The sequence below is a fragment of the Crocodylus siamensis genome, chromosome 12 (genome assembly GCF_052110815.1).
Source record: "Crocodylus siamensis isolate JL-2025a chromosome 12, ASM5211081v1, whole genome shotgun sequence".
NCBI classification, from domain to species: Eukaryota; Metazoa; Chordata; order Crocodylia; family Crocodylidae; genus Crocodylus; species Crocodylus siamensis.
Window position 1 is genome coordinate 25,592,466 of NC_143406.1, and position 21,487 is coordinate 25,613,952.

General features: G+C 50.3%; 2 protein-coding genes across 6 annotated transcripts in view; one reads left to right on the forward strand and one right to left on the reverse strand.

Annotated features, from left to right (window-relative positions):
- The window catches only part of ABCA3 (ATP binding cassette subfamily A member 3), a 105,792-nt gene extending 101,528 nt beyond the window's left edge, over nucleotides 1-4,264 (reverse strand). For 2 of the 3 annotated variants that reach the window (XM_090023837.1, XM_090023836.1), the window contains exon 1: nucleotides 897-967. The gene's annotated coding sequence lies outside the window, so the exon portion shown is untranslated. Of the gene's footprint in view, nucleotides 1-896; nucleotides 968-4,223 lie in introns of those variants that run through there. The other variant, XM_090023838.1, reaches the window with a different exon arrangement.
- A 513-nt stretch (nucleotides 4,265-4,777) lies between these two features.
- Nucleotides 4,778-21,109, forward strand: VRK3 (VRK serine/threonine kinase 3). 3 transcript variants are annotated; one of them, XM_090023843.1, is made up of 15 exons: nucleotides 4,778-4,896; nucleotides 4,984-5,141; nucleotides 6,559-6,714; nucleotides 7,131-7,277; nucleotides 8,191-8,243; nucleotides 10,850-10,916; nucleotides 11,703-11,787; nucleotides 12,588-12,687; nucleotides 13,294-13,386; nucleotides 13,628-13,702; nucleotides 13,809-13,941; nucleotides 17,597-17,717; nucleotides 18,110-18,168; nucleotides 18,630-18,778; nucleotides 20,739-21,109. In XM_090023843.1, the coding sequence occupies exons 1-14, from the start codon at nucleotides 4,820-4,822 to the stop codon at nucleotides 18,776-18,778; spliced, it is 1,473 nt and encodes a 490-aa protein (XP_089879969.1). In that variant the 5' UTR covers nucleotides 4,778-4,819; the 3' UTR covers nucleotides 20,739-21,109. The 3 variants fall into 3 exon arrangements, with proteins under 3 accessions (XP_089879969.1, XP_089879967.1, XP_089879968.1); XM_090023841.1 differs by lacking the exon at nucleotides 13,628-13,702; XM_090023842.1 differs by lacking the exons at nucleotides 7,131-7,277; nucleotides 13,628-13,702.
- Nucleotides 21,110-21,487: the final 378 nt, after the last annotated feature.

Below are 21,487 nucleotides of genomic sequence, written 5' to 3' on the forward strand. Positions count from 1 at the left end.
GGGCCACTTGCTAAGTTTTGGCAAGCTGCTGAGAGCCTCATTTCCCTCTCCGGCACAGGGAAGCAGGAACAGCCCTATGGTCCCAGGCTAGAAGCCTCTGGTAGGTAGGGGTTTCTGGCTGGGGTGGGGGGCAGGGCTGGGTAGGCCTTGCTGCTGGGTCTTGCCACCAGTTTCCTTTGGGCTCTACTGCCCCTGTCTCCTGTCATCTTTGACGGGCAACTAGGAGCAAATGAAAATTAATTTTCTACATGTTTTAGGGGGCCTACAGGCCAGATAGAATGATCTGGCCATATTTTGCCTACCCCTGCTATACTGTCTAGATGTAAATTCTGTACATTTTTCACTGCTGCTTCTTGTTGCCACCTTTACAGTTTTGTCCCAGGTCAAGTCCCCATCTGCAAGTAATTGTTTTTGGATTTTTACATCACCAACTCCACAAACAAATCTGTCTCTCAACATACCCTCTAGGACATTTCTGAAAGAACAGTGTTCAGTTAGCTTTTTAAGTTCAGCAATATACTCTAAGATAGATTGACCTTCCTTCCTCCTTCTGTTATGGAACTTGAAATGTTCTACAATAGTGTTTGGCTTTGGAGTATAATGTTCAGATAAGATCTTTTGCAACTCTGCCAAACTTTTATCTCCTGGCTTTTGAGGCTGCAACAAACTTCTTAAAAGGGAATATGTTTTGCTGCTACAAACACTGAGAAATATTGTCTTCTATTTGTCCCCATCAGTGGTTTCATTAGCTTGAAAATAATAGCCCAATCTCTCAATATACGGTTGCCAGTCCTCAGTATCTGAATTAAATTCCTCAATTTTCCCATAGGATGACAGAGCTAAATTGTCTTGTCGCCACTTAAGTTCCTTACTTAACAAAGAATACTGACACTTACTTTTTTCCAGGCCCAAAACAACAGGCTGTTTTATTCAGGAACAAACAACACATAACTGGGAGAAATGAGAGTAACTCTGGAACAACAGAAGGTGGAGTTCTAGTTCTCAAGCCATCCCATAATAATAACTAACAATTTAACCCTGTAATTGCCTAATTACTACACACCACTTCCACCATTTTGAAGCATGGGACCTTGAATACATGTGACACTGCAGGTGCTTTAATTAAAACGGTTCTCAGACCTGCTCAAATTAAAGCACTGCCCCCCTCCATCCCAGAGCATGTGTACAGACACCCCTAAGGATTTTTCACCAGCTTTTCACATTTAGCTCCAGCCCCTACCCCGAAACTTGATAAAGTAACTTAGAACCTGGATGTTGTAATGTCAAGAAACCTACTCACTCACTAGCAAATGTTAAATTTTAAAAAGTTCATTACAAGCCAAAAGGGAACAACAGTACTCCCTAAGCAAAACCTTAACCATTAACCTTTAAATATTGCTCAAAACTGATCAGAGTCATAGTCAGTGGCAAACCAAACCAGGGAGCCCCTCCTCACCCACTCACTTTTAAAGGGAGTCTCACCCAGGGCTGCCATCCAGGGACTCTACCACCTGCACCCGTTTAGTAGTAAGTTCTGGGTAGGCAGGACCACCTCAGAGGTCACTAGTCCAACCCCTTGCCTGAGGCAGGATCATCCCTATGCAAACCATCCCATCTAACCATACATCATAGACCTAACACCTGAACCTGCTATAAGTAAAGCAAGGGAAATATGGCAGCCACTGTTCTGCTTTTATGAAGTGTTATCAATATATGGTGCAGAGGGTAGAGGACCATGCTTCTGCTGCAGAGGAAGGCAAAACCCCCACAGTCCATATGCTAATCTAACCATGGGGTAAAATTCCTTTCTGACCCCAAATATGGTGATTGGTCTGACCCTAAGCAAAGGGCAAGACTCTCCAGCCATAACACTCTGGCTTTGCTGCTAGGAGGAGAATCGGCATACATCTGTTCAAGTCCCTGGCCTTAGCTGTAGCAGCAATCAGTGCCTCTGAAGAAGGCTTAAAAACACCCCAACACATGTAGGCACAGACATGCCTAAATCATTCCTGCCCAATAGCTGTTCACCCTCTTCTTGACACCCACAGTGATGGAGAGTACACAACTCCCCTGGGTGTCTGTTCCACTGCCTCAATATTCTCAAAGTGAGAGGTTTTTCTAGATATCCAATCTAAATGTACTTTGCTGCAGGTCCATGTCCTCCTCTCTGCAGGGTGGCTGCCCTTCTCCTGGGCTTCTACCACCTATGACAACCAAAGTAGCACGAGCTGACTAGTGAGGGCCAGACAGGAGTTACTGACCTGATGCAGGAGAGCATTGCTAATGTTCAATGCTAGGAAGCACTACTGTGGATGCCACCTCCAAGTGTCTGTTACTTCACTGGGGGTCTCCGCCACTCCTCCACGCTGCCAGGGCATCTCTGCTGCTCCTCTATGGTGCCAGGAGGTCTCTGTTGCTCCACTGGGGGGTCTCCACTGCTCTACACCACTGTGGGGGCTCTCTGTTGCTCTGCTGGGCGTCTCTGCTGCTCCTACACACCACTGGGGATATCCATCACTCCACTGCCCTGCCGGGGTTTCTGCTTGTTCTCAAGTTGCCATGAAGCCCCAGATATTTCAGGTCCTGCCCTGTATTAGTGGTAGGTTCTGGGATTTTTTTCAGCTGTTTTGACTATAATACTCTAGTATAATATCATGTAGATCCATTACAGATCACAGTAGTCAGAAGAAGCACTTTTAATCTTAAGAGTTCAGTGAAAACATCCAGGAGTGACTGCTGTCTGGAATCTTTTCTGCTTACTGCACCTCTGTTTTTCATCAAGCAGTGTAGACACATAAGCCTCCCAGCTATCCCTGAGTTTTGTATACTGACAGAGTAAACACATTCATAAAACAGGTTCAATGTTCCTGATTTCTATAGAGACACCTGTAAATATTCTCTGAAGGGTATATATTAATGATTATATTCTCCTTTACATCTCAACTCTTCTATTTTCCCCTATATGAGATCTACAATCAACCCTTGAAACATTATCCTTAAATTCAATAGGAAAATGTGTACCTACCTGCAAAGATTTCTCACCTTTTGACACTCAGTAGCAGACAAAGCAAAGTTCAGCAGCAAATGAGCAGAAGGATTGCAAAGCCCAAAGCAGCAAGATAGGCCTCCAGAACAGGAGACAGTGGAAAGAAAGTCACCACATCCGTCTGGAGCCATATGCTAGGGGGGATCTTGGAGTCAAATGACTACATTTGAAATGCTAAAAGGGTCAGAAGCACCTAATCCCCCTCAGGCAATTTAACCTTCAGGTAACTTTACAACCTGACTTCTACAATACTCAGATACAATTAAAAGATTTTTTTTATCTGGCAGCACACCACAGATAGCAGATGATTTCTGGTCAGGGCTGTCTGGGTGGGAGGGTGGCACAGAGGTATGTTATGGAGTGGCTCACAAAGTATTTTCATCTGTAATCCCAGCCAAAAAGCCAGCTCTTTATTTGGGTCCACATACTTAGTGCAGTGGGCATGGGGGGCTGTCAGTTGGCAGCCTGGCACAAAGAAGCTGCACTTTGGGCCGGGCCACAGAGTCATGGGTTGGGGTGGCCCAAGGAAGATTTCCAGCTATAATCCCAGGCCAAAAGCCAGTTCCATATCTGAGCCATTATACTTAGTAGTTTCTGTGGGGAGGGCTGTCAGTTGCAGCCCAGCAGGACCAAGCTGTGCTTTGGACTGAGCAAGACTCTGGTCAGATATTCAGGAGAGTCCCCTGCTGGTACAGGGTCATGGGGTGGGGTGGCCCAAGGATTTCCTGCCATAATCCAACCCCAAAAGCCAGTTCCTTATTCGAGCCCACATACTTAGTACAGTGTCTGGGGGCTGTCAGTTGGCAGCCTGGCAGGGCCAAGCCGCACTCGGAGTTCTTTGGTACCATCTCCCGGGGGCATCAACAGGAAGTTGGGGGTGGCCCAAGTAGTATTTTGCCCCATAATCCCATCTGAATCTGAGCTTCCTTTAGGGCTCTGTACTTAATACATAAAATAATATCCTGCATCAATTACTAAATATGCATAGCTAATGAAATTCTCTTTTTAGACTGGATAATTCATTAACAAGAAACTTTTATTGAGGAACTGGGAATAAGGAACCAACTTAAGGCTCATGAGTGCCTCAGGACATGTGCTATGTTAGCACTGTGCCAACATCCTTCACAAGATAAACCCAGAGTTCAAGTAGGAATCTGCAGCATCCAACATATCTGACCTGTTGTGGTCCGAGGTCTTTGCTGCAGCAGAACTGCCGCGTGATTCATCTGCAGTCCAAAAGTGAGCGAAAAATGAAGAGCCAGCCCTTTCCAAGGGGTGTGTGGCTGTACCAACGTGCCCCTGGAGTCTGAAAAGATTGGGAACCACAAATCTCAACAGGGCTCAGACCAACAGGTGTTAGCAGGGTAAGAGGCAGTGGCCCCAAATCCTGCCAGGCCCGTGCTACACCATCGGTATTGGTGCCTGGCCCATCCAGTAAGTGCAGCCGGACTGCACAGGCCCTGGCTAGCTGCGCTGGTGGACAGCAGCCGCACCGAGCAGTTTCCACCACAGAAGCTGCCCCTCAGCTGTAAAAGGGACCAAACCCGCTCTCAAGCGAGGGCCCGAAGATGTGTTTTGCTGGTTTGTGTCCAGCTTTCGCGTGAGCGCCGTAGGCCCCGGCCGCGGCCCCGCTCCCGCGCGGCTTCTCGGCGCCGTTGACCACCCGGAACGAGGGCCCCGCGGCAGGTCGGTGTGGGCCCTGCGCTGCCTTTCCCGGCGCCGGGGCGGGGCGGGGCGGGAGCCGAGGCGAGGCGGGGCTGGGGCCGGGCGGCCATGGGGAGACGCGGCCGCGGGGCTCGGGCTCGGGGCGCCCGCCCCCCGCCGCCACCAACGCCCTGCGAGGCGCCCAGGTCTGGGCCGGGCCGGGGGTCCTCGGGGGTCGGCCCGGGCCGGGCCGGGCCCCGCGCGGCGCTGACTCCTCTGCGCTTGTCTTGCAGGATGACGCGCTTCTGCCCCGGCTGCGGCCAGAGGCTGGAGCCCGCCTTCCGTTTCTGTCCGGGCTGCGGAGAGCAGCTACCGGCGCGGGCCCAGGAGCCGCCCTCGCACGGGGCGCCCGCCGCCGCCGCCGCCGGAGGCTGCAGCCGGGAAGCCGCAGGCGAGAGGCCGGGCCGGGAGCGAGGGCCCGGCTGTGGGCGGTGCTTGTGCGGGGAGACCCTGCGGCCAGGCCGGGCCGGGGGCGGGGGTGCGGGGAGCAGCCGGCTGGGTCGGTCGGGGCAAGGGGATTGCAGTAGGCCTCGGTGAGGGTTTGGGGCTAACTTGTGGCACGCCTGCCAAAAAGGCTGGCACCACTTGGGGTTACCATACTGGACCCGTCATGGTGGGGGGGCAATATGATCGGGGGCTGGCAGTGCCCCAACCCTGCCCCTTCTGTTGCCTAAGCCACCCCCCCTTGCCCTGCTGCTGCCCCTCACTCCCGACCCACTGACCCCAACCCTGCCCATGCCCCTCACTCCAACCTGCAGTACCCTGCCCCCTGGCCACAATGGTGCCCCTTACTCCTGACCCACAGCCCCTTGGGAGTGCCAGCGCCTGGCACTCCCAACTCACAGTCTGTCGTGCCCCTCACTGCCAACCTGCAGTCCCCCAGCCCTAGCTTTCCGTGTCCTGACTGGTGACTCTGATTCATGCAGGCAATGGTGGAGCCTGTCCAGCGGCAGCACAGGCTGGAGGGAAGAGGAAGGGAGACATGTGGCACCCCCCACCCTGGGATAGGGCTGCAATGGCCAGGGCCCTCTCCCCCCACCTCCCTCTCCTTCCCCTCTGCTCCCCATCAGCTCCTGGCTGATCAGCCACTGCGAGCACAGTGAGCGCAGGCACCAGTGCCTGTACTGCCGCCAGCCGCAAAGTTCCCTGCTGCCCCCCCGCTTTTCCCCCTGGAGGGGCAGGCAGCCCCCCCCCCCCCCCCCCCCCCCCCCCCCCCCCCGCCCTGTCAAATGTCTGGGATTTTGCTGTACTCCAGGGGTAGGAGCAAGGGGGGGGGGGTGATGGAGGCAGCAAGGAGTACCATATGGGTCTGCCCGTACCACTGCAGCTGCAGGCAGGTATGTCTGTGCTCCCTGCTGCCTCCAGTCGCACTCCCCCTGCTCCTACCCCTGGAACACAGCAAAATCCCGGCATTTTGGGTAGATCTAAAAAACCCGCACGGACAGAGATCAGAGGGCTCAAAAAAATCTGGATGTATGGTAACCCTAGAGTGTACCAAATTGTTGGTTTTCAGACACACTTGTAGAGGAGAAGGGAAATACAGTTTCAACTGGGGACTTTGGGGCATTAGGCAGTTGCCATGGAGAAGTCAATTGTCTCTTCTGTGCTTGAAGTTTTCAGTCTGTACAGTGGGAATAGCCTCATTTGTTGACTTTACCAGGGTGGATCATGAAACTACAGTAACTGTAAAGGGCTTGAGAGCCATGGATAAAAAATGCTAGTAACAAAGTAATATGATTTTCATCACTGGGATAATGTGGACTGTATTGTGAGGGCCCATTTCTTTATGCACTGTTTTCTCTTTACAGCCTTGATGCAGGAGGAGCCATTGCTGCCAGTGACATCTCCTGTGAAAACAAAACTAGAATGGGTGTCACCTGAGAAAATCCCAGCTTTTACTGCAGCCAGACAGGAGGCTCGGAGCCCCAAGGCCATGTCCCCGGGGACCACAGTGGCATCCAAGGGTGAGAATCAGGGTACTACTCAGCTCTGTTGTGCCTGGGGTGGGAGAAGAAGACAGGAATATCATTGCTATTATTTGGTGCTGGGGCACTGCAGAAATGGTTTTCTTGTGTTTTGGCTGTCTGTGTGCCTGTCTTCTCTATTGTTCCTTTTTTTTCCCCTCACCTCCTGGCTGAGGTAGAGAGCTGTGGCTGAACTGTAAGAGAAGTCTGTCCTCCGCTGGGTGGAAAGTAGCTGAAATCCAAGGCTTTCTCAAGGGAGCGGGGTAGAGTCCCTGGGAATGGGAGACAAGCCACTGTAGGTTGCTCAGAGTAACTCTGGATTTGAATCCGGGCTGCATTTTGCTTGAGTGTGGGTATGGTGCATCTTTTTGTATTGTCTCTTGCTATTTGATCTTTTTTGTGTCTCCCCATTGAAGCAAAGTTCAGTCCTCGATCTCCGCGCCGCATCAGGAATGCCCTGGTAGCTCCTCTCCCAGAGGGGGAGATCCTGACAGACCAGAACAACAAACAGTGGAAACTTGTGAAGCTTCTGAGCCAGGGCAACTGGGGGCTGATATATGAAGGTGCTGTGTGGCCTTGTACTATGGCAAGGGGGTGAAAGTTCAGGCTGGTGGGGAAGAGCGGATACATTGCTGTATGAAAACTGGAGTCTCATGGTAATACTTCCCAGTTGCAGGCAGGACCAGTCATAGGCATAGTGGCAACTTAGACAAATGAAGGACATAGTCATCCTTCTCCCATCTCACTCCCGATCCTGTAGTCTTGCCCTGTTTAGGTAGCCCAGACTGCCCCTTTCATTCCCTACCAGAATCCTTATCTCTGGTTGCTCTGACATGTGAAAAGTGAATGACAGAGGCTGACCTCGTAAATATAAGTTTAAGATCTTATATTTCGACCAAAACACACTTGGAGAATTCTAAAGGTACATTTACATAAATATCAACATGGCGTCACTGTCCAAATGGGTTTCCCTGTTCCTACCAGTACCTGAATTTGGGAGTCTACACTTCTTTTATGTATGTTAATCTGGCTGCTTACCTCAAAGTTCCTGTCTCTAGAAAAAGGCAAGAGGCACTATGAGCTGCTTTGTCACTGGCATGCTGTCCTGTACACTTTTTCCCTCTTTTCTCTGGGGATGACTCCTCCTGTTTGCATACTGTGTTCAAAGAAGAAACTGCCCTGCTGATGTGCCCATGCCTAGATGCTAGTGTGCTTAGAGCTTTTACAAGACTTGGACAGGAAAAACAAAAAAGGTCTTATGCCTTGGAAGCAACGTGGGAATTGTCACATAGCTACTTGCAAAGAAGTCTTCACAGATAGTGTTTTCACAGCCCTGAAGTGAAAGAAGCAGAGAATAATGAAATAGGAGTCAAATTGCATCTTGGTATATTTAGTAATGCTAGTTTCTGGGCTACCAGCATTGCAAATACCTGTGTCTCATGCTCCCATAACCTTGTTGATTCCATCCCTTCGCAGCACAGTCAGCATCTGGAGCCTGTCCTCAAAAGCAAAGATGCTCTCTCAAACTTGTGAGTCCTGATCTGTGTTCATAAGCCTTAGTGTTCTGTTTGTGTGGGGCCCTGTGGTCTGACTGGCTAGTATCCTGCCAGAAGCCATGGCAAACGGTTGTAGAATGCTTTAACGCACAAGTTCAGACCAGGAAATCATAGTGATGCCCTTGGCCTTTAAACTATGAGATATAATGGGGCAGCAACTAGCATCGCTGCAGGTAGCGCTTATTTAAAGAAATGACTGGACTTCCTCCTTTAGGCTGAAAAGCCCAGTACAGTTCCCTAGGAGTATTTTACTTGGTTTTGAATAGAAGCTGGGCCTCCTTGCATCTGTTTTCCTTGCATTTTTGTGAGTATTTAAAGAAAAGCTGTTCCAGAGCGGCTGCCGTTTAGACTCACTAGCTGCATATTTACTGTCAGTTATCCCTCTGCAGTCCTGTTGATTTCAGGATGGTAAATGAGGTAACACATGTTATTGAGTTGTTACAAGAGTAACAGTTTTTTCCATGTAAAAAACTGGAAAGGCTGGAATCCTGGCACTTGCTCCAGAGCTGTTGAGCACCCACAAATCCTGTTGAAGTCCCATGGAAGCTGAAGATGTTCAGAATCCCTGAAAATCAGGCTCTTGGTTGTGCTCAGTGTGGACAATTACTTTAGACCCCAGCACTAAGAGATTCTCCATCTCTTCCTCTGCAGCTTCAGAGTGAGCTTATAAATCAAATGCTGATTAATCTAGCCTTGTAGCCCTGTGCCAGCATCCCGGCATCTGCCAATCCAGCCAGGGTCTTCAGAATTCTCCTCATTCCCAGTAATAACTACTCTATAGCTGGAATGTAGCTGACAGCATTGCTGACAATTCAAGAGCCACAGTAGAATCCAGCTTGCCATCTCACATCTGCCTTGGCTCTGGAAACTAATGGTTTTCAGAAATTTGGCTTTGGTAGCAGCAGCAGTGATGATTAGCATGCACAGGGAGTTAGGTGTTTTAAGATAGGCCTTCTTTTGCAGTAACGTGAACCAATTTATTCTCCCTTTTGTGTCAGGGAAACAACCATCTGGGAGAGGGAGGGCATTGGTGGGGAGTCTTGTCCGGTACAGGGTAAATACCACAAAGCTGGGCAGAACTAATTAGTTTCCAAGAAGCCTTAATCATGCCTGTAACACACACATGTGCACACACACACGTGCCCTCCCCCACTGCTCCCCGCATCACCGGCTTTTCCATTCAGCAGTTCTGCCATAGCACCATTCATCCAGCAACCATCTAACCCAGTGGTTCTCAACCTTACAGGTCAGAATGTTTTTAACACTATGGATTCCTACTGGATTCCTCTGGGTTTGTCTTGTGAATCATATTTGCATATATATCAGTGCTAACATTGCAAGGTACCCTGTGGCACACCTGAAAGGATCTCAAAGCACCTCAGGGGTCTGCAGCACTCTGATTGAGAATCACTGATCTAAGCCCTCACACAGTAGCTATCACTCCCCATTATTTCTACCTATGACCCAAGCCCCACATCCTATTCCTTAGAGAGGAGTGTGGGATACGATGGGAGTAAAGGCCAGAGGATGTATAGACACACAGGTATGAACTGGTGCTAAGGGTTTAGAATCAGGACAGGTTCTTCACATCCCACCAGCCAAAATGTTCCTAGCAGAAAGGCACTAAAGTCTAGACAGGCTCTGCAGCTTGATATTCAACATTGTCTGCTGGCTGATTTACAGCATTGCTGGCTGCATGGGTGTGGGGCTCATGATATCAAGCAGGGCCAGCAGATCTAGAATGGCCACCACCTCCTATCATGTGACATCCTAAACTAGCTAATCTAGCTTGTGTTCTGCAGCTTCTGAATGAGCATCTGGGTATCTTGGGGCAGTAAGAAAAGGGAAGTACCAAACACAGGTGGGGACAGATCCCCACTGGTATATAAAGATGGGTCCTGAGAGCTCAGGGCCAGTACCCAGCAGTTAAGCTGGAACCTCTGTTGGGTAGGAAGTTCTATAAGAGGCTTCCATGCTGGATTAGCTATTTCCTGACAGGCTGGAATACAGGTGGGAGCTGCCTGTTTTGGGCTATTGTGCAATTCCTGGCTGGAACTTCCCTGTTATAAGCTACAGTCATACTCATGCAGTAGCTGAATGGGCTGGTGAATTTAACTCCTTTCATCAGCCCAGAATACCCCAAGAAAGTTCATAGAATAAGCAGTTCAATAATCTATTGGTGTGACAGCTTTTACTCCAAAAGTAACTGCAGGTCTCTCAGTTCTGGGACACTTGCTAACCTGCAGTGTTCAAATCAGTAGCACTTAGAACCCTCTGTCCTGAGACCTCTGTTCTGGGGCTAGCTGAACTGTCCAGATCCTGGGAGGTGGTGTGGTTCAGTAGACCTTGGACAGAGAATCCAGAGACCCTGTGTCTGTTTCCACCTCAGCTACTGAGCTGCTGGGTGACCTTAGGCAGGTCACTCCATGTCCATAAAATAGGGATTTTAATCCTCACCCACTTAGTGAAGAGGCCTGAGATGAGCAGGCAAGAATTGCCAGAGATGTACTGTCACTGTATGACAGTACATGGTGATGGTTAAACACTGAAATTTCACCTCTTTCTCTTCCCCCTCCCAGGATGCCAAAAATGGGAAGATCTACAATGAGCAGAACTTTTTACAGCGAGCTGCCAAGAAAGCTACAGGTCAGTTCTCCCAGGAGGAGGAGGTGTGGATTATTTTCTGGAAGGCTGAGCCCCCAGTCACTGGGTCATCCCTGCAGAGCAGCCAGGGGACTCTCTTATAAGGCCAGTTGGGAGCATCAGTTTGTTAATCAGTCTGTGCTGAAAGGCATCCAGTGCTGATCAGTGTGTAAAGTGTCCCCTGTCCCAGAAGCAGGAAAGGACAAGGTCCACGGGCTCTCCTGGGCAGTACCTGTGCAGTAACCTCCTTGTACTTGGCCCTGGTGTGTGCAGTAGGATCTCCCCTGTCCATGACTTGAATTGGTTTCAGTGGCAGATGTTTACCCTGCACCCTGGCCTGTTGGGTGGTGGATGCATGGTCTCTAGGGTGCATCAACCCCAGGTTGCTGAGAGTCCCATTCCTGAGTTGTTCTTTCAGACCGAGCTATGCAGAGCCTGCTATCTGGCACTCACCCCCTGTCCAAGCACCTGAGGTAAACCTGCTGCTGTGGGAAGAGCTTGACATCTTTTCCTTCCCTGGCCAAAACTTGGCATCCCTGCAGCTATTCATCTGTCCCCACTTATCTATCAGTGATTCCCTCTAGAGCTCTGTTTACCTGACACCGAGCTGTCTGCTTAACTGTTGCTTATGGGTGAACTTTGTATCTGGCCTGCCAGGTGCAGAAAGGGTCTGTGAGAAAAGGGCATTTCCTGCCTGTAGGGCTGGGTGGGTGCTTTTGCAATTGTAAAGTGCCTCAGCCAGCAACACAGCAAAGCCACAACTCTCTGACTGTTGTGTCTCCCTCCTAGTGGATAAGTGGAAGAAGATGCATTTGGTGCCTTTGCTGGGAATTCCAAACTGCATTGGCTTTGGACTCCATGCAAGTAGCTACAGGTGAGGCAGGTCCATGACTGCAGACAGACATTGCTAGGGGTTCCTGCATATCTATTACTATTGCCCTCTCCATCTCTTAGGATCTGTTTTCTCTCATCCCACTTCAGGCTCTGCCTGTGACCTCCCCTCTGTAATACCTTCCTTTTCTGGCTATCTTCCCACTAGCTCCTAACCCTGTAGTATATGCAGTGGTGATGGCTATAACCCCCACCTCTATCATCACTCCTCCATTTAGTCGTTCCAAAATACTGCAGGTGAAAAACTTTTCCTCCTGCTGCTTCAGCTTCATGTCTTCTGCATCAATTTCCTACTCAGCCCCTTCCTGACCTGCCCGGGTGCTTTTGTTTCCTCCTGCCTTTCCTTTTTCCTTGCCCCCTCTCCTTCCACTGCTGCCTTTGCAATACCCATTACTTTTTGGAAGAGTTTTCCTTTTTCTGTTCATATGGTCACAACTCTCTTCCTTTTTCCAGTGATCCTTTTTTCTTGCTGTATCTTCACTCCTCTCCTGGTGGGGTGTCTTCTGTCTTGGACTGTAAGCTTTTCACAGCAGGGAAAACATCTTGATTCAAAGACTCTGTCAGTAATAAGGGCGAGGGATTGCTGAAGCTTCAGCAAAACGTGATGTGGTTTGCATTTCTCTCCCTTCATTTTTGAGGGAAATTTTTGTCTTTGTTAAACAAGAGGTAAAGGGAGACTAGTCTACGTGGAGGTTTGGGCAATAGTGGCATGAGGACCTTGGAAACTACCCTTGAGGGGTATTGCTGAACACTTGAGTTAATTAATTCTTTCTCCTGTCACAGGTTTCTGGTGTTCCCAGATTTAGGGCGAACCCTTCAGTCCATCCTTGACGATGGCACAGACCTGACAGAGAAAGCAGTTTTCCAGGTTGCAGTGCGGCTGGTACGTGGGGTAGGGTTGTGAAGAGGATGCTGCTTCTCACACAGGCTGGGCTTGGGAGCAGTGCACTGCAGATGCTGAGTCTGCTGCTGCTCTAGGCATAGGATGAGAGAGAACAGGAAGCCAAGTCACATCCAGCTATTCATGTTTAAAAGTAGAGAAGAGCCAAATGAAATTGCACAGACCTGCCAGAATACATTTTTCACGGTCTGAAGTAGTAGCGCACACACAGCGTTTGAAGTCAGTAGAAACTGCTTTTGCTCTGTAACTTAGCAAACCAGGGCCCAGTGGACTGAGCTGGGCTCCAGTCTCTGATTTCTGTGTTAGATTGCACTGGAGGTGGTAGTTACAAACTCCTGGGTGTATCTGTGTTCACCCTCAAGGATGCTGGAAGTTGGGGAGTGAATGGAAGCCCTTGAATTTCTCAGGTTTGTCCCTCAACACCTGAATAGCAGAGGCTGAGAAGGACTGGACCTAGTGAGCCCTCTTCTCAGTCTGCCAGGTGTTGAGTACCCAGGGAAAGTTGGCCTGGAGGCCCCTAATAGAGTTAACCAAGGTGCCAAAATGCTTTGTCTGGCTCTGATGTCCTGTCCTAATGTCTACTTGTAGCTAGACTGCCTGGAGTACATCCATGAGAACGAGTATGTCCATGGAGACCTCGCTGCTGAGAACATCTTTGTGAACCCAGTGGACCTCACACAGGTGGGGAATGAGAACAGCAGGGGCAGAGGGACCCACATGTGAGCAGAGGCTGTGGGAGGGCTCCTGGGTGTGGAAATGGAGCTCTGTCACTGTGCCCACAGGGAGGGGGTGCTAATTGCTGGGACTCGCATGCAATGGGAGCAGAGCCCGCATCCTGTGCAGCTACTGCTTACAGAAACCAAGGATCTTTGTAGGCCAGGAAAGGGTCCTGATGCCTTGGGTTACAGTCTGTTTATATAAGAAACCAGAGAGGGAAAGAGCATGGGATGCCCTGGAGGTGTCACTGATTCCCACTGGAGATCTCCCTGAAGAAGGGGTAAGAGGATGGAGAGCTCTTTGGCTTTCCCAGATCAACAGTGCTCCCTTCTTACCTCTTGCTGGGGTCCCTCCACAAGCCATTAAGCTTTATCACTGTCTCTCAGGTCACTCTGGCAGGCTACTGCTTCGCTTTCCGATACTGCCCGGAGGGAAAGCACGTGGCTTACCGTGAAGGCAGCAGGACTCCTCATGAGGGCACCATCGAGTTCATCAGCCTGGATAGCCACAAAGGAGTTGGTGAGATCATACAGCCCCAACATTAGGCAGCAAAGTCCAGCAGGAAAGACCTCTGCTGTGCCAGCCCTGCTGGCTTGTGGCTTCCTCTACTTGAGCTTGTTTCCCTTTTCCTGATGCTCATCTAGGGAGTGTCCTTCCCAGCCAGCCAACCTACTGCTCCCTCCTGCCATGCAGCTCCACCAAGTGACTTGGGCAGGAGGCATGAGGATGTTTCCAGTCTACCTGAAACCCAGCCAGAGTAGGGAGTAGAAATCCAGGAACAGGGTGTGCTGGTGAATAGGAACGCATACCAGAACCTTCCTGGGGTCCCTTCCCAAAGTGGGTTAGACCTGGGAAAGGGCCTAGCTCCAGTATCTGGCCTGGGCACTTTCCTTCCATACACTCACTGGTGCCTCACCCAATCTACTGCTAAAAGGCGCAGATGATGGGGCTAGGGCTGTGCGAAATGGCCGTGTCTTGTTTCAGTTTCGGAGGAACAGTGGTTCATTTCAGTGTTTTGGACCATTGTCCCATTTCAAATCAACCAAATCTGTTTCAGAGTTTCGACACTGTTTTGGCGTTTCGCCCATAGGCTATAATGGGGCATCACTAAAATGCCTATAACTTTGTCATTCCTTGCCTGATTCAGATGAAAATTGCAGGGATGTTAGCCCCTTCTGAGGGCATGAAACTTGCCAAGTTTCAAGGAGATATGTGTGGGGGAGGTTGTGAAACTGCACCTCAAACTGTTCAAAGCAAAACTAGTATGACTTGCTGGCAGCATGCTGTCATTCCCCTCAGCCCTCCTGGCAGGAGTGGACCCCAGATCAGTGTGCTGGGTTCTTCCAGGCATCACTGGGTTCTTTTCAGCGCTCAGTGTGGGCTGCTCCAGGCAGACTCGGGTGCTGGCACTGGCCCCCACTGGCAGCAGCAGCATTCTGTCATCTGCATGCTCTGCAGCTGATGAATGCAGAACTTTTATTAAAAAAAAGCAACCAAAAAAAAAAAGCCCTGCACTCACCGGCTCTGGCAGCGGTGATTGGGGCATCTGAGGGCTTGTGGTAGAGCCCTCCACAAAGTGGATCTGCACACCAGGTTTCAACAGGCTGCCACTGCAGGCTGAAGTCAGTGGCGTCACCACAGTCATCCCAGTGCTCAGCACAGCCTGCACCAACCAGCTGCTGCTGGCCCTAGTTTGCCGTGGCAGCCTGCTGAAACCCCGCGCACAGATCAGGGACCCGTGCCTGGTGGGAAAATGATCAGAGAGGTGTGGAGGAAGCAATCAGCTGAGGAATCAAACGAGGAGCTAGACATCACTATCAGAGCAGTCCTTCCCCCCCCTTCTTTCCCCTCCCTCTTCTTAGTTTTTGTTTCAGCCTGGCTCTGACGCTCATTCTCTTAAACATTTCCAAAACGTTTTGGAGCCTTCCATTTTGATTTGAATTTGGTGTTGTGGGTGCCAAAACAGCTCGAAACACCTCCAAAACGAAATAGCTACCAAAATTTCGCATAGCCCTAGATGGGGGCTTCTGTCGTTTCCCAGCAGAGCTCGCTGACTGCATGTTACCATTCCCCAGGCCATCACATCCGAAGGTCTTGACATTCCTCATACATATTAGCAGACTGCAGCCTAGGGAGCCTGGTTTACTTACCCCTATTTTACAGTTAGGGCACTGGAGTACAGAGATGTGTAGAGACTCTTCCAAGGTTGCAAACGGGTCAGCGGCTGAGCTGGGATGAACCCAGGAGTTCTAATGGTAATCAGTAGGCAATACTCCTTCATTAGGAAATGGTTTCCAGCTATGCAACTTTCTAGGGCTTGGTATCATGCTGCCCCCTTGTGGGCAGGAGGGAGGGGCATTGTGCCATGCATCTTTACTAAGGCTGTGCAAAACAGCACCTTTTTGTTTCGACTTCTGTTTTGCCATTTCAAAGTGACAGTGTTTTGTTTCATTTTGTTTTGAAGCACCGTTCTGTTTTGTTTAGTCAAAAATGTTTCCCTGTTTCAATGCGTTTCAAAGTTTCACCCTAAGGCTATAATGGGGAATCATGAAAATGCCTATAACTTTGTCATTTCTTGCCTGATTAGGATGAAAATTGCAGGGATGGTAGCCCCTTCTGAGGGCATGACACCTGCCAAGTTTCAAGGAGGTACAGGGATTTCTGGAAAACTGCACCTCAAACTGCTAAAAGCAAAACTGGTGTCCCTTGCTGGCAGCAGCAGCCTTCTGTCATCCCGCACACAGATCTGGGAGCCTGTGGTGTTGTGCCAGACTTCACCCAGGGGTGCAGAACCCCAGATCTCCGCGGGATGACAGGAGGCTGTTGCTGCTGGCCCCAGGCAGCAGCACCAGCCTCCTGTCATCCCATGTGGTGATCTGGGGGCCTGCATCCCTGGGCACGGCCCATGCCCAGTGCCAGGAAGACTGGTGCTGCTGCTGGCCCCAGGCAGCAGTGACAGCCTCCTGTCATCCTGCGTGTAGATCCAGGGCCTCATGCCCCTGGGAGGAGTCCAGCGGTGCTGGGAGGGCAGGTTGAACTCCATGGGGCTGGCAGAGCCACTTGCAGTGCAGCCCTGGCTCTTCCCGCCTCCTGCTGCCAGGCTGCACTTTGAGTGGCTCCGCCAGCCCCATGGAGCTCAGCCCAGCAGCAGGAGATCCAGTGGTGGAGCTACTTGGAGCACAGCCCTGGTGAGCACAGTCTGGTGGCTGGAGGCTCCGCAGGCCCATGGAGCTGAGCCTGGTGGCGGGAGGCAGGAGAGAGCTACTGGCCAGGCCTGCACTCAGAGCCAGGGCTGCACTCCAAGCGGCTCTGCCACTGACTCTCCCTCCGCCTCCCGCCACCGGGTTGAGCTCCATGGGGCTGGTGGAGCCGCTTGGAGCACAGCCCTGGCGAGCACAGCCCCACAGCAGGAGGCTCCACAGCCCCATGGAGCTGAGCATGGTGGTGAGAGGCGGTGGAGGGTCAGTGGCAGAGTTGCTTGGAGTGCAGCCCTGGCTCCAATTGCAGACATGGCCGGTGGCTCTCCCTTGCCTCCACTGTCAGGCTTAGCTCAGTGGGCCTGCAGAGCCTCCAGCCACTGGGCTGTGCTTGCCAGGGCTGCGCTTAGAGCCTGGGCTGTGCTCCAAGCAGCTCTGCCCGCCCCACGGAGCTTAGCCTGGCAGTGGGAGGTGGCGGGAGAGCCAGTGGTGGAGCTGCTTGGAACACAATCCTGGTGAGCACAGCCTGGAGGTGGGAGGCTCTGCAGCTCCACGGACCTGGACCTTGCAGCAGGAGGCAGGGGAGAGCCACTGGCCAGGACTGTAATCAGAGCCAGGGCTGTGGTCCAAGCAGCTCTGCCACTGGTTCTCCTGCGGCTGGGCTGAGCTCCAGGGAGCTGGTGGAGCTGCTTGTAGCACAGTCCTGGCTCTCCCTGACCTCCTGCCACCAGCCTACTTCAAAACTCAAAATGTTTCAAAATGTTTCAAGTGCCCTTATTTCCTTTCAAAGCTGTTTTGAAGCCTTTTGTGTTGTTTCAATTTCACTGTTTCAAGCTCAAAACACGTTGACAGCTTTGAAATGAAACACTGGTCAAAATTTCACACAACCCTACTCTTTACTCATCTCTCAAACTCTGCTTTCTCAAAGAATTTCTTGAGCATATGTAAACTTTTTTTGTTCTTTCCCCTCCCCTCAGCTCCATCTCGCCGGTGTGACCTGGAGTCTCTGGGCTACTGCTTGCTGAAGTGGCTCTGTGGCTTCCTGCCCTGGTCTAATGAGCTGGCCAACGTTCAAGCTGTGATGGAGCAGAAAAAGAGGTGAGCTCTGGGGTGGGAGAAATGGCTTACCACTCTGGGGGGGCCTTGGGAGTAAAGAAGTGAAATCAGAGGTTTCATAACTCCCAGGGGACACTTAGATGCTTTGATCCAGTCAGAATTAACAAGACACCCAGCTTGGAAGGGCTGGTTCCCCTGAAAGTTAATTCCCCTGAAAGTTAACTCCCATGATTCCAGTGGAATCAGGCTTTATCCCAGCATTTCAGACAGATGCACAGTGAGATCTGGTTTGTCTCCCAGAGAGTGGGCTCGGCCATCTTTAATTCAGTCACCCCAGCACAGCCTTAATCTGCCCACATGGCTGGAGGCTGCTTGCTCTGGGGTCTTCTGCTTGTGTCTGTTGTTTATCACCAAATGTTTGTCAAATGCTATAGGCACAGAGTGGATGTGACTGGCCTCCTGAGACTGTGCTATGTCCGGAAAACAATTCCAGGTATGGACTTGAACAGCATAGGGCCTTGGAACAGACAGGGGCACAGAGCAGTGGGGGTTGAGTTGTTACTTACTGAAGCTCAAAGCTGCTCTCTTGTGGGAGTGAGGAACCATGACATGCCAGCTCTCGGGCTCCCTCACTTCCTTTGTGCTGGAACAAGGGTGGGTGTACACTGTGTCAGCTTCTGCACACTGTGGGGCAATGTTCATGAGCCTAGCTTTGAAGGCAGTATGAGCCAATGAGCAAAACAAATGTGGGGGTGGGAAACCAGGTTTTCTTCCCAGTTCTGCCACTTACATGTTGGGTGACCTTGGGCAAGTTGCATATATTCTGAAGCCAAGTCCCTCCAACTGTCTGACAGTGAGGGGGGCTTTGGTGGTGGTTAACAGCTGGTTCAGAAATGCTGGGTGTGCTGCTCCCTGGAAACAGTCATCTGTACTGAAGTTCCTGGTGTCTGGCAGGTGCCCTACAGAGCTACCTGCAGCAAGCAATGGCTTTAGAGTACGAGGAGAAGCCAGACTATGAGGCTCTGCGAGAGATCTGGAGGAAGCCACTGGAGAGGATGAGAGCTTCAGCTTATGACTCAGTGGATATCAACATGGTGCCCTAGGTAATGTATTTTGATTGCAGGTGAGGGATGCAGGGTCTCCCACTGCTCCCCCTGCAAGTGGGGAACATTGCCCTGTTCTAAAAAAAATCTCCCCTATGCACATGAGTGTGCCACTACAAGAAGGGTTGTTCTCATCACTGGCCCTGTCCAGATGAGCACAGATGTATGCTATATGGCACTGCACATGCAGGCATTTCCTGCACTGCTACCTTGCAGTATGTGTGGGGGGGGGCTTGACCTTGGGAGATCCTGGGGTCAAACAAAACCCATGTCTTAAAAAAGTGGGCCAGCCTGCCGGAGCCATACTTCAGCTGCCAGTGAAGCTCCCAGCTTCAGGAGCACAGCTGCAGCTCCCCCATGATCCCATGTAAGGCTGCTGGGGCCAGCACCCAGCCTCCCCTACCCCATCCAAGGTAAACGGCCGTGCACCAAAGGGCGCATGGCACAGGCATTCCCCAGGGATGAACAGCAGTGGCCCAGGGTATGCTGCAGCTTCTTGTCCCCAGGGTGCTTGTGTAGACATGGTCACTGAGTGAAAAGGTGAGGGGAGAGCCTGAGCCCAGACACTTTTTATAAGCTCCAGAAGGAGTCATGTTCTGCATAATCCCTTACAGCATGCTGTGTCTTCCTTTTCCATTCCTTGGCCCTCTTCTAGTATTCAAGTCCCCTGCCCTTTCCTCCCACCTCTGATCAGTTTCCCCAACTCTTCCAGCTGGTCATCTCATGTGCTAGAGATCAAGAAAAGCTTCTACAGGGGGTGGGACTTGCCTTTTGGGAAGAGCCTTGTCTGGTAGAGAGCCTACTACCAAGACTCCCTAGTCTTTCCCCTGAACACTGTTCCCATTTATCATCCACCAGGGAACCTGACAGTTTCTTTTGGTTAAGTTGGCTGGAGGATCACTGCCCAGCAAGGGGGTTGCTGTCTGGATGTGTTCCAAAGGCCTAGAGAAAGATTTCTAATGCCTTTTATTCACATTTGGCTTTTGCACTTGGCAGCACTCACACACTGAGCATCCTAGAGCCAAAGCCCTGTCTGCAGGGGGAAAACAGAGTCTTTAGACCAGTAATACTCAGCCAAGGTGCTGTGCAGTATTAGCAGTTAGGTGTACAGACACCATCACATGATTCACAAGATAAACCTAGAGATTTCAAATAGGAATCTGTAGTGCCAGAACCAGTGAACTGTTGTGGTCTTTGAGTTCTTTGCAACAGAAGAATTGTTCCATTATTTTTCTGTAGTCAAAAAATAAGTGAAAGCTCAGCACTAACATTTTCCAAGAGGTCCTTGAGTTTAAAAAAGTTGAGAACCACTGCTTTAGACATTAACAGTCTTTCAGTATAGAGGTGTCCAGGCTCTCACTTGTACTTATCCAGTTAAACAGGTTCCACTTCAGGTACACTGGTCAAGCACAGGAGACCTGCCTCCTTTCCCTTTTTAAAGACAAATTTCTAACTATAGCTTTGCTGAGGTACTGTTATTTAAGCTCTCAGAGGTTGTCGTATCTGTTCCAGATCATGTTTGCAGGATTGAGGCCTCTCCAACACTGCTTCTGCCACTTCGGGCCTAGGGGTGCCCATAGATCACATGATAAAGGACATCAAGGGGGACAAAGGATAATACCTATAGGTGGGCCATAAATTGGTCAAATCCTGTTACCTCTGCACTGGTAGAACTGCTTGTTCCATTCTGGAGCCCATAAATTCATTGATACTTGATAAACTAATAGCCTACATTCATCCCCAATCTGATTCCTGTTGAATGAGAAGGGGGGAAGCAGCAACCCTCCTTCCAGGACTGAATTTGGCCTATTGTCTTAAGAAGCAGATTTATGCAAGCGTGGCTGATTTTATTCCCCATGACTTACATTTCAGCTTCACATGGTACTGCTGTCAGTGAACAGGCTAGAACTGGCCAGTCGCATTCTGCTCCATGATTAATGCACTCCTTTCTGGCTTTCAGATTTGAGGAAACTTGACTGAGACTGAAAATGTAGGCCTGTTGGAAGGGGTGCCCCACCCCCAGCTGTGCAGCCAGCTGTCACTGTGCTATTACATTTTGTTCTAGAATTGTGATTTTTATAGATTGTTCTTAGAGATTTTACCGTAAGTTAAAAGCTGAAATTTGAGCCAGCACTGATGCTTTATGAGCTTCAACTAATGTGAAGACCTACTCCTTCATGGCAGATGGCTACCCAGCTGTTTGGAACTACTGAGGCACCTATACACATTGCCATGAAAATGGGCTGAACCTGGTGAAGGGGAAGAAATTGGGAATTTTAAACATTTTTATCTTCCTAGAAATGTTTTCTAATAAACTTGTTTCAGATGGAACCTGTAGCCTTCTAATTTCAATCTTTTTATTTGCTGTGGAGGCCTTCCTCTGGGTGTTAGTCATTTCCTAGAGGCATAACAAGGATTTCATAGACGTTTGGGCTGGAAGGGACCCCGGAGGATCATCGAGTCCTGCCCCAGGGGTAGGAAGTCAGCAGGGATCATAAGATTCCCAGCAAGATAAGCATCCAAATATCTCTTGAAGGTTCTCAAAATGGTGCTTAGACTGTTGCCAGAGGCGGTTCATTTCAAACCTTGGAGGCTCAGACAAAATAACTTGACCCAAGTTACTTGGATGTGATGCAGTGACAGAGCTGGGAATAGAATCCAATTTTTTGTATGCACTAGCTAGTTTTGGTGTAAAGCACCAAGTGTATG

Excerpts from the sequence above, each read along its gene's own strand:
- VRK3 (XM_090023843.1), top strand. The coding sequence starts at position 4,820 with ATGGGGAGACGCGGCCGCGGGGCTCGGGCTCGGGGCGCCCGCCCCCCG. Across the intron at positions 12,688-13,293 it reads TCCAGGTTGCAGTGCGGCTG|CTAGACTGCCTGGAGTACAT; the intron begins GTACGTGGGGTA and ends GTCTACTTGTAG. Across the intron at positions 13,387-13,627 it reads ACCCAGTGGACCTCACACAG|AAACCAGAGAGGGAAAGAGC; the intron begins GTGGGGAATGAG and ends TGTTTATATAAG.